Here is a 12185-nt window from a genome sequence, read left to right as displayed (position 1 = left end):
ATTGATAACAATATTGCTTTCTAATCCATAGTTCCCTTTAAACTTTTCACCAAATGTTTCAATAATACCCTTTACAGGGGAAAAAATAGTTTTTTTCCCTTTGGTCCAGAATTATATGTTACATTTAGTTGTCATGGCTATCCTTTAATCTTAAACAGTTCTACGGTCTTTCCTTGTCTTTTGTGACTTTACATTTTTGAAGAGTACATTTTGTAAAATGTTCTTCAGTGTAGCTTCGTGTGATGTTTCCTCATAACAAGACAGAGTCTGTGCATTTTAGGGGCAGGAATACTATAGAAGCAGTGCTATCTTCTCCTTAGTTCATCCTATCAGGAGACATACATGGAGTTGGTCCGTACCAGCCCTGCTCGGTTCAGGTCGCATCTGCCAGACTTCTCCACTGTAAAGTTACAGTCTTCCCCTTTGCAATTAATAAATACTTTGTGGGAAGATACTTTGAGACCATGTAAATATATTGCTCTTAAATAAACTTTCTACTATAAGGAAGAGCTTTCCATTCTCCCCTGTTTATTTTTGTATTTATTTATATCAATGTGCACTTATGGATTCCTGTTTTAATCAGTGAGTTATAATCCATTGATATCATTATTTTCATGCCTAAATGATCTCAGATTTGGCCAGTGGAGCGCCTTCAAGCTGTTCTTTTGACAAGTCCTCATCATTTTCTGAGTACTTTCTTACTTTCTGGCACGAGAAAATATTCCATGTACATCTTATATTTTCTCTACCCAGCCCTGGAATTAGCCACTTCTTCAAGGAGACCTGAATGGGTTATGGAAAATAGTGTATGGAAACCAAGATCTGGGCGTTGAGGGTGCTCACTGAGCTACAATATGCCCATTGCTAGTAGGCTCTCAAAACCAGAGGAACTAGGAAATACACACACACACACACACACACACACGCACACGCCACACACACACACACACACACACCACACAGACACACACATACCACACACACACCGCACACACACCACACACACACCACACAGACACACACATACCACACACACACCACACACACACTCACACACACACACCACAAACACACCACACACACACACCACACAGACACACACACACACTCACACACACACACACTCACACACACACACACACACACCACACACACACACACACACGCACACGCACACCAGCCATATCTATTGCTCCATCTGTATTCAACACCATGAAAGCATATTGATAGTTCCAGTTCCAATCTAATACCATAGGAGCATTCTAGCTTTTACCTTATCCATGTTTGTAACTCCTTTCCCCAGCAGTGGCTTCTGTTATCCTCAAACTATTTACTTCTTTGCTCATTGCCCCTGTGTGTAACCAGTCTTCCCACCCTGCCAGCTACTTTCTCAGTCCTTACAGTCTTTTCAGCCCCATCAGCCCTAATCCCTCAAGGAAAGGGAACAGATTCGCTAAAGGTTCATATTCCCACCTACTCATGGGCAACCAAGCAACCGAGTAATCGTCTCTAAAGGTTTTGCACTGAAAAAGATCCTATCTTAGTGTTGTTTGAGCATTAACATTCTGTGAATCTGTCGATTGATGACTTGAAAATGATCCAGGAAAACCTAACCCTGTGTTTTTTGCTTGACTCTTACTAACAGTTATTACTGCAGATGTCTGGAAGGTGTTGAAAGAGACATGTAGTACGAGTTCTCAAAAATTGAAGTTTAAACTACTTTGTCCTTTGTTTGTTGGTTTGTTTCAGTGAATTGTAAAAATTGTAAAACGAAACATGGGGTCCTTGTAGCAGAGCTGGATCACTGGACATCAGAGACAGTTCTCCCCGGGCACACCTCACATTTTCTGGACCCAAATTCCAGATCCCATATTTCCCACTGTCCTCTCCCCACCCTGGGTGGATTGTGTTCCTCTGTGATACTCCCAAGGCACCCAGAGCTTAATTGCATCTCACCCTGAATCTCACAGCAATGGCAGTTGCCAGCGTACTTGTCTCTCTCCCACACTAAACTGGGAGTTCCTGGAGTGCAGACTGCACCCTCTAACATTACAGCCCAGCCCCTAGCACACACCAGGGCACAATACCTGTATATTGACCGGAAGAAGCATCACTGACCACTTTGACCAATGGGCTAAGGAAAGAAGCAACCCTAGAGTAAAGTGATTTTGGAACAGCATCTCAGTGAGCTAGAAGGTAAAGAAAGAAGAAAAGCACACATTTGAGATCAGCCACTTTTACATTCCAGGGTTTTAAACTTTTTTCCTAACAGACATTTCACCACTAGCAAAATTGACAAATTTAAATTTCATGTATTATCTTCTTCATGTTCCCTAAGGACGGACTTAATGCCCTATACATAAAAATGAAAGGTCTGGCTAATCCACAAAATAGAAAAATATCTCCAAGTAAACAACTCTGTTTAGGAAAACCTGGTATAAGGAGGGGTGCCTATCTCTTCCTTTGAAACCCACCTGTAAACAATGTTTTGGAATTATACATATTTTAAGGTTTCATATTTTTCTAAAGTGAAAATGATGCTAACAATTTAACTTTAAAGGAGAGGGGGAGAGAGCGAGGTGGGAGGAGGGAGAGACATGGAAAAAAAGCATATTGTTGACCTCAGAATCTTGTTGCGAATAATTTGTACTCTTCAGTTTCCAGGGGCTATTTCTTCATATACAAGAATGCCAAAATACCAGGTGACAGCTGTTTAAGCTCTGAGACATCCCTCAAGTGTCCTATTTTGATGTCATTATGTAATGCTTTTCTCGTGGCATAGCTATCATCACTCAATAGCCTTGTTGATACCTATCACTGCACAGCTCTCTTCACTTTTGACTCCATATTATTTTCCCAAGTGGGCACTGGTTCTCTGAAAACTAGAGAAAAAAGAGAAGGAATAATTCTAGCAATGTCTCAAATTGGACCTGTGTTTTCTCCTGGGCTAGAAAGTTTCTTTGTGAACAGGAAAATATATGAGTTAGAAACCTTTACCCCTCCCAGCCCTTCTCCTCTTTAAAAATGTTTGTTCATGCTGGTCTTCCTGTCCTTTGTAATTGCACATCTTATAAAGAAATGTTGTATCAGCAGAGAAGTTGTTTAATTTTTCAGCTCAAATCTTGCCTCAGTAGCTGTTGTCTCTGGTAGGCTCCAGGACAGGTGCACACATCTATAAGCACACAATTTTCAATTCACGTCAGCAGATACAGAGGGTGCCAAAGAAATGTATACACTTCTTAAGAAAGGAAAAAAAATATTAAAATTGTAATACTCAACGTGTGCTGATAACAAAAGATGAATACAAGTCACATTTGACTTCTGTAATTACGAGAGGTGCTCAAAGTGGTTACCATCAGCGTCCAGACATTTCTGATTACGGCGAACTACTGCTTGCACAGCATTGACCAAAGTGTCCACTTGTACACATTTTTGGCACCCCCATTATTTTCTGAGTGCCCCAAATATGCCGCCCACTACATGAGGTCTTGGTGCTGTACAGATAAAATAGCATGTGGCTCCATCTCTGTTTGTCAAACACTCAGTTCGGTAGGAGGGACACACATCAAAATTCTAATTTTAATGGGCTGCACATGATAACGTAGGGCTAACCGTAGTTCTGTCTGAGTCTACCCAAGGTGGAGGTCAGGGAAGCTGCACGGGGTGGGGGTGGGGTGGAAATACTGGAACTGGACACCTTGGGGGAGGAGGAGGAGGTTTCTGCCAGGGGATGGGTAAGCAGTTGGACGTTCTCAGCAGAGGACACGATGTAAGCACATGGCAGGAGGGCACATGATGGGTCAGCAGTGGCAAGCTACCCCCAGGCCTGGAAGCCAGTAGTATGGTGTTCAGCGTGGTACTAGGTAAAGTGGAATCTTTATTTGAGCCCAGAACATTAAACACCGTAGATGCTTTGATGCTAGATGTTCTAACTGCTCCACAGACGTGGGAACCACCGGAGGCATTTTAGCAGCAAATTATAGTCAGGGAGGTGTAGTGGGAAACCCACAGGATTTGGACCCAGAAGGCTTTGTATGGGAGACTGGAATGTTTCACCTGGAAAGAACCTCAGGGCCCATCTAGTTTTATCCTCTTACCTTACTCATGAAAACTGTGACCTGGCTTTACATTTCACACTGCTGGGTGCCCTGTGCTTGACAGAAAGCCTTGGAGAAGCCTCTATGTCACAGCTTCCCCAGAATAATCTCAGTGTTTGAGCAAAGCTATCCTATCCCTGTGCCCTGAGGGGGCCACTCGTGTCACCTCTGTGCACTTTTACTGATGCAGGATGCTGGCCCTCAGAGGCCAGCTATGGGGTGGGGGTGAGGAACAGGGGCTGCTCCAGCATGGGGACCAGTCGCATACATTACAAGTGGAGTATTTCAACACTGCAGGGAGAGTCTGGGCAGCTGACTGCCGCATGAGTCCAGGTGAGCTGCCTGAGTTGTGGCCCGATCCCAAGCAGCCCCTAGGGAATGGGGAGCAGGTGACATGGAAAGACAAGCATTATGCAAGGACGCTGAACTCCATCCAAGTAAACTAGGTGCCGAGCAACTATAGTCCTAGCAGAGAAATTAAATACCCTGAGGAAACGAAGGAGAAAGATTGATCCTAAAGGCTGACCAAATCAGTAGGTGATTGGGGAAAGGCTGCTCTGGGCCCTGCGGAGAGCATCCCGAGGCAGGAAAACACACCTAGGCCTTCCTTTGTGGTGTGGCCGGGCTCCTGGTAGCCGGCCAGACTGGTCCTCACTGACCAAAGAACCAGACAGACACAATCTGAAGACTCAAGATCTTGCCTTGTAGCCACTGGGCAGGCTCGGGGAGGCAGGGACTGGCAGCCAGAGCACTTGTGAGCTTCCAGACAGCGCCATGCTCGTCATCCTGTGCCAGCGCCAAATGGCAGGGTGACCAAGGGTGTCTGCTCAGACCAGTTTCACAGCAGCTTCCCAGGAATACATTGTGCTGTCTTCATTCTTAAGTGTTTTGGCACTTGACTGGAAGGTTCTTTTGTATTTTTGTTAAGTTGAGGAACACCATGCTACATACATAAGAGCAACTCTGCTTTCAACCACAAATATTTTTAAATGAGAAAGGGCTAGTCCCCCTATTCAAAATGCATTGTGTGCCAAACCTGGTGTTTTTAAGCAATCATTTTGAAAGTTTCTAATTATAGCCATACGTTAGTCTCCATTCTCTCAGCTCTCCAGTTCAGTCAGGGTGGTCCTGGTTAAAATGAATACATGACAAAAATCTCTTAACAGAAATCCAAGATGTACAGTAGTACAATAGTTTTTATAGTGGTAAAAGCATAAAATAAAATAACAAGATGGCCCTCTTCTGTTATTGTTTTAATTTACTATTTGCAGTTTTATTCACTTCACCATCCGTGGAGCAATCACTTACTGCATGTCCGCTGTGCCCACACGCTGTCCTGCACACTAGGGATACAGCATTTCAAAAGCAGATGTTATTCGTTCCTGCCATCCTGGCATTGTAAAGGCCCTGGTAAGGTTCAAATAAAAACAAGTGAACAAATGAGTCAGATAATTATAGTTTGTGGCAGTGCCATGATGTAGTGTAAGAGACGAGCAGGCAGAGCATGGGCGGGAAGTACCTGCTTCACATGTGCCACCTGATGTGATGGAGCGAGACCTGGAGGAACAGTCCCGCTAGGAGGACAATGAGCAGACGGGCTCTGGAGCAAGAAAGGAGTTGGCATGTGCTAGGAGCCCCGGGAGGTCAGGGGGGCCGGGGTGCGGTGGGGCAAGTAGGAGAACAGGGAGAGACTGAGGGGTAAGTAGAGGCCCACTCTTGGCAGCGCCTGTGGTTTGTGGTGGGGAACCTGCGTTTCAGTCTAAGTATAAAAGCAAACTGCCAGTGGAGTTTTCGTTTACATAATCCGATTTACATTTTCAAAAGCTCTGTCTGGCCCTCCTCCAGAGAATGGAAGGGGTCAACATGGTTACTGGGAGACCAAACCCAGGGCAAGGTACTGCCAAGTCGTGCTCTGGGGTCATCCTGAGGGTGGTGACCTGAGAATTCAGGGACTCTAGGCCTCCCGTCATTAATTTTTCTTCACATGGCTTTTCCTCTAATTGCCCAAACTAGTTCTCTCTTTTGCTGGTGGATAATAGAAGAAGCCAGAAGCATTGTCTTTGCGGTGAGCCATTCAGATCAAGGCCTGGCCCTGACACTGTTTGTTACAGGAATCCTACATGTCATTTTCACTTGTAAGTTGGTTATCCTCCTGCCAACTTCCCGCTGTTCTTCAGCTTTGCTCCTGGTATACAGAACATATGCAGTAAATGTTTAATTGATTTGACTTGGATTCCCCGTGGTGTGAGTAGAGAGGGAGACTTAGAAAGGCTGATGGGATTCTCTTTACTTCCTCTCTGGAGATGGTATGTGTCAGTGGGTAAACCAAGGCTTAAAGAGTTAGTATTTTCATTCTATGGTGGATGTAGTTCAGGGGTGAGTAAAATGACTCTGCTGGAATAAAAGGTGCTACGTACATGCAAAAAGTTTTTAAAGAGCATCTGGTGAGAGTTTAATGTGGCTGAAAACATCCCTGTTTTTTTCATGTTTCAATTACAGGAATATGGCTAAAGTATGCTTTGGAGATTTTCCAAAATAAAAACACTTGAGGTGAGAGAAATTTCAGCCCCAACAATAACTTGAAAATTGGAAGTTGGAATAGCAACTGTTTTTTCAACTGTCTTAACTCTGTCACCAACACTATGATGATTTGATTACATGTGACAAGTCTGGTTTCTGGCCATTAAACTGCACACTTCAGCTATAGGCATCAGTCTTTCCCTTCTTTTCTTTCTCCATGTGTCAATTTGGGGACAGAAATGGGAGCGATGGGAGAAAGCAAGACGTTGGGGAGCCTTCCCATTGGCCCTCAGGTCACAGCTGGTGACCTGACCTTCTCAGCAGCCTCATGTGACTTGGGACCTGCAGCAAACCAGTCATAGGGTTGATCTCTTTCTATCCTCACAGCCCTCACCGTCCCTCTTGTTACTCGGGTGCCAGTAGCTTGCTTGACCGTCAAGGACATCCCAGAAGGGGAACTAATCCCCAAGTGGCAAAGGGCCACCTGGGAGCCCTGTGGGAAGGGAGGGGACAGCCCTCCTCAGTGAAGTCATGGGCAGAGCGCTCTTGGTGCACTGCCTGGCACTCAGCGTGTGGTGACAGCGGCTGCCGCTGCCGTTAGTTTTATTATTAATGACAGTGGTGTATATATTGATGAGGTGTAGATGAGTCTCACGTTGTCAGATACCAGCGTTCAGATGCCCCGTTCCTCACGCCCACCAACTCCTCAGGCACTGCCTATACCCCCTGGGAAGGAGGGGCTGTTGTCCTCATGTATTCCTGGTATTTTAGAGTCATTGCTGTTCATGGTCGTCTCGTTCTTCCAACATCTCCATCTGGAAATTGACATTCCTTCTCATTGCCACTCTGAATGTCCTTAGTGGAGGGAGGTAAGTCTTCCGGAAGTTCCAAGGCGCTTGCCTATGGCATTCTAGCCACCCGTTAGTGCCCTTTCTTTTTCCTCTTTCCCACACAAAGCCTGGTTTGGTTTTGTTACCGTTTTACCTTGGAGCTTCTTTTGCACTTTGCTAAAGAGCTGTGGGATCTCAGGTGCCTCATTTTGCTGGAAAAGAAGGAGCATGATCCATCTGATCTCTCACTTAGAGAGGCAGGAAACAATCATTTCAGTGAGGGGCCTGGGAGACGTGTCTATTTGTAAAAGAAAAAGGTTGCTATTTCTCTGGCTGGCTACTTCCTTCCATCTGCCTCCAAGCCCACCCTCGGAAGTCATGGCTGGGCATCGCTCTTGGTGAAATAAATATCGTAATGGGTCAAGTAATTAGCAGGCAGAATTATGTTTGGGCTGTAACCTGACTCTAATCGCTGACCTCAGAGAATAAATTTCATATGACATAGCACCTTAGCTGCATGCTGGCTTAGGAGTTTCCATCCGTGGCTCCCTTTCAGCCAGATTGCTTTTTCTATTTCTGGGCTTGTCGTGTCGATGAGTCAGATGGCCCCAGACTCTTCCTGTGGATGAAAAGAGCATTCCTGACTTGGATGTATTTTCTGCATGTATAAATTATAAAAAGGAAAAACTCGGTGTCCGTTCCTTGGCATAGAAGTAAGGGAAACTGGAGGGTTATAGGAGGAAAGCATGAAATAGCCAATGTAAATAAAGCCTGGCCCTGGGGCCCGAACAGCAAGATGTACAACATAGAAAATGGCACTCAGGAGTAATGCTTTTCTGTATTAAAAACAGTGATCATAAGGAACGTCAGATGTAAAAAGTCCTGTTAATGTTTGGTACCATGTCCTATCATGAAGTTAAAATAAGTTACAAGATCAGATACAACGTCTCTGTGAAGCACATGGGTGGGTGGGGTTTTTGTCTCTTCCCCTTCAGCATGTGTGGCAACAGCCACCGGGCCCACCTCCCTGGGTCCTGAAATTGTTTCAACAGCTAATGAGTTCACTGGGGTGTTACCTGCTTTGATTTCCGTGCGTGGAATTTGCTGTGGGAGTTTGGAGAGATAGTGAACTTTTCATCTTCATCATAACATGACATGCTGGGTTCTTTTGTATACTGAGAAAACAGTGTGAAAACCGGAGTCACCTTTTAAGATTTAATTCAAAGCTGTTAAATTATCAAAGGTAGTTGCTGTGCATTACGACTTATGTTGTAATTATGAAGAACCTAAAATCACTGTAGTTCTTCTCCTGAGGAATTGATTGTTTTGTTATTGTGGTTTTAGCCTGTGGCTTCTCAATAGTGACAAAGTTTCCTTTTTTCACATTGGCTTAGAATCAAATGTATGCCCCATCAATAGCAAATAAATATAGAAGGCATCATGACATCTTTATTGTAACTCTTGGATGGATTTCAGGTCTAATTCTTATATTCTTTCATATTTGCCCCCACTTTTAATTTATACTATCTTTTTATTTATTTTCGTAACCTTGTAAGCTACTTTAAATCCTTACTAGAATAAGATGGCCCTAATATATGTAACTAATAGCTGGATATTTTTTAAAAACCAAAAGAAGTTGGGCAGAGAGGGAAGGAACTAAGGGAACAAAGCAGGCAAACTATGCAAGTTTTGTCAGCGACTTAACCGCCCTAAGCCTCAGTTTCCTCATCTGTTTAATGCTGACCTCCAACATTTTTGTGGGCTCAAAATTTTTTAGATAATGAATGTGAATACATTTTATAAATCGTGAGCTCTCTGCAGCTTTGTTGTGCTTATTTTAAAGGCGTTATTCATTAAGGGAAATCTCCAACCGGGAGCCCGTGACCTAGTCTTAATCTCTGCCCCGTAGAAGGAGCTGCCCAAGGAGGTGTCTGTTCTGAGAGAAGGGCCCGGCTCTTCCGAGAGCCTCCGTGCCCCCCCCACCCCCAGCAGAGAACCATAGTCCTTAGAACATAACAGAAGCAGTGTCCTCTCTCCAAGACGGCTCTGAAAGCTCCAATCCTGAGGGAGTGTAACACCTGAGCCAGTCCAGGGGCCAGAAAATCTACATTATCACCAAGACCTGGAAGGTAGCTGGTCGGCAAATCCTGTTTACCTCAGTGCCTCAACACCCCCTGGGATGGTTGGTGAGGACATCTGCGCAAAATTCGCACATCCAGCCCCTCCACTCCATAAATGTTGTCATTTAAATTGGGGGACCCCAAGAGTACCCTAGCTCCCACTTAGAAACCTATTGAACTCATCTCCTTGCTGTCCCCATCCCGAAATTAGAACGTATTTGTGGAATGGGAGGCGTGGAAACAGCCTTTGGTGATCACCGCTTAGCCACTCTTACTAATGATCTTTTAAAAAATAGTTCTGCTCTCAAATGAATTGAGGCAGAAAAAGAAAGACTGAGAACTACAGCCCAAAAGATCCATTCTTGTCAGAGAGCAGTTATCTCCTTAAAGCAGATTCTGGTCAGGTCTCCGCTTCCCTTAGGTGCATGAGTAGGCCCAGCGTCCTCGGCACGGTAGGTAGGAGGCAGCACAGCCCTGAGGGTGAGGGGAAGGCCCAGGCCATCTCTGTGGGGACGCTGGCCCTGCTGCGTAGCGGCCGGGGGACCTGGGCAAGGCCCTGCACTTCCCAAGCCCTGGTTCTCAACCATGAGGTGCTCGTGAGGATTGAATTAAACAGCCCATGTGAAGTGGGGAGCACTGGGGGAGGGGACGGATGGTCTTTACAATCTGGACCCCCCCACCCCCCCGTTACAGCTTCATTTCCCTGCACCCATGTGTGAGCCACACTCGGAAGGACCTCCCCCAGCCCTCTCACATCTGTGACTGTGCACATGTTGTTCTGGAATGTTCTTCCTTTCCTGCTCTGTGCACTGGACTCCTACTCTTTCAACATCCAGGTGAGAGTCACTTCTTTGCAAATGCCTTCCGTGACTCACACCAACAGAGCCTTCCTTCCTCGTCCCCCAACTGCTGCGTACTCTGCACAGTGCATTTTAATTGTTTGTCACAAGATTCCCTTTTGGTTATTGTGTTTATTTCATAAGAAACCAAAAGAAATTTCAATTTATCTTTGAATGAAAATGGTAATGTAATGGGACAGAGGTTGTCAGTGTTTTTTACAACATTAAACACCGTAAGAAATTCTATGTGTGAAAGACAAGCCAAGACAATTAAATGTGTATTTTTATTGAGACATGATTCATATTTATTGAGGTATTGGATCTTAACAGTACTGTTCCATCAGTTTTGACCATGACCTAGAGCATTTCAGTGCTACCTGAAAGTTCCCTGAGACCCCTTCCCCAGACCCTAACCCCCGACACACCCCACACTCAGGCAACCACTGCTCTGATTTCTGTCGTCCTGTTAATGCTGCCTCCTCTAGAAGTTCATATTAATGGAATCAGACAAGATGTACTTCGTTTTATCCTGCTTTTGCTATCAGCAATGCTTTTGAGACTCTTCCATATTGTTGCGTTTATCACCAGTCCATTCCTTTATTGCTCAGGAGTATTCCATTATATGAATGCACCATGGTTCGTTGACCTGCACTCCTGTTGATAGGCATCTATCACATTGTATTTTACATTTTAAATTATCATACAGTAAAATTAAGCTTTTTTTCTTTTGACATACAGGTCTGTGAATTTTAACACGTGTGTAGATTTCTGTGACCACTGCTACAATCAGTGCTATGCAGACCGTTTCATTGCTAGAAAACTCCCTGATGCTGTCCCTTTATAGTCCCTCCCCAAGTCCCCAACCGCTTCATATTTGTTCTCCATCACTGTAGCCTCACGTCTCATTTTAGTTGCTTATTCACATGTCTGTTGTTCGTACTTGTCAGCTTCTTCGAGTAAGGACCACATCTTATTTATCTTGCCTCCTCTGGGCTCAGCACAGTTCCTGGTACGTAGATGCTCATTAAATATTTCAAGGATGAATGAATTAATGTCCATATGGCCACATAATGAATCCTTCATAATTCTTAGGAGGGAAGGGGAAGTAGAAAGCTACAGGAAACTAACATTAACTTTATTCTTTTAAGAAAATCATGGGTCCTTTTTCACAGCAATAGTGATTTTATGATTTTAAGAAATTCTAAAGTATGCTATCTAGTAATTGCCACTTGAGAGAATATATTGAGTCACAGAAAACAAGTAACCTCCCCATAAAAGGAGTTTGGTAAATGTTTAATTATACTAAAAATATTACTGCTGGTTAAGTTCGAACATGGAAATTAATAGGAAAAAGTTTAACATGCTTCTTTGTCTATTACCTATTTCTAAGTATATTCTAGGAGTCTAAAATTATGCCCCAGAGTCTTTAATATGTTTTCCAGGTATTCTAAGCTCTAGAAGGAGCCTCTACACTATATTTAGAGAAACTCAATATTCACACTGTTACTTTTGAATTAGGTTTTGGTTTCCATATTTTCTCGTAAGTCAGTGTCATATTTATCAAAAAATTTATTTTAATAAATCCATTATTATTGCAAGTGCTACTTGGTTCTTGTAGTTAGGGCCTTCCCTGGAGCATATTCAGTTTCTTTCAGCTTCAACTTTACTTTTTTTTTTTTTATCCCTTCAGTGTTTATTGGTGTTTCCTTTCTTCATTAATCACAATGCTGAAATGCCTCTGTATATATATCCTTCTTATCCTCTTAATTTCACCCACCA

At 43.9% G+C, this 12185-nt stretch overlaps 1 protein-coding gene across 8 annotated transcripts in view; it reads left to right on the top strand.

Moving 5' to 3' along the window:
* CMSS1 (cms1 ribosomal small subunit homolog) overlaps window positions 1-12185 on the top strand; it is a 334520-nt gene that overhangs the window by 274797 nt on the left and 47538 nt on the right. Inside the window, exon 1 of one of the 8 annotated variants that reach the window (XM_019756502.2) lies at window positions 7350-7486. The exons of the other annotated variants lie outside the window; for them this stretch is intronic. Coding sequence (XP_019612061.2) covers window positions 7468-7486 — 19 coding nt within the window. The 5' untranslated portion in view covers window positions 7350-7467. Of the gene's footprint in view, window positions 1-7349; window positions 7487-12185 lie in introns of those variants that run through there. 8 annotated transcript variants of the gene reach the window in all.

Source organism: Rhinolophus sinicus, linkage group LG01 (assembly GCF_036562045.2).
Source record: "Rhinolophus sinicus isolate RSC01 linkage group LG01, ASM3656204v1, whole genome shotgun sequence".
NCBI classification, from domain to species: Eukaryota; Metazoa; Chordata; class Mammalia; order Chiroptera; family Rhinolophidae; genus Rhinolophus; species Rhinolophus sinicus.
This window is presented reverse-complemented; position numbering and strand designations above follow the sequence as displayed.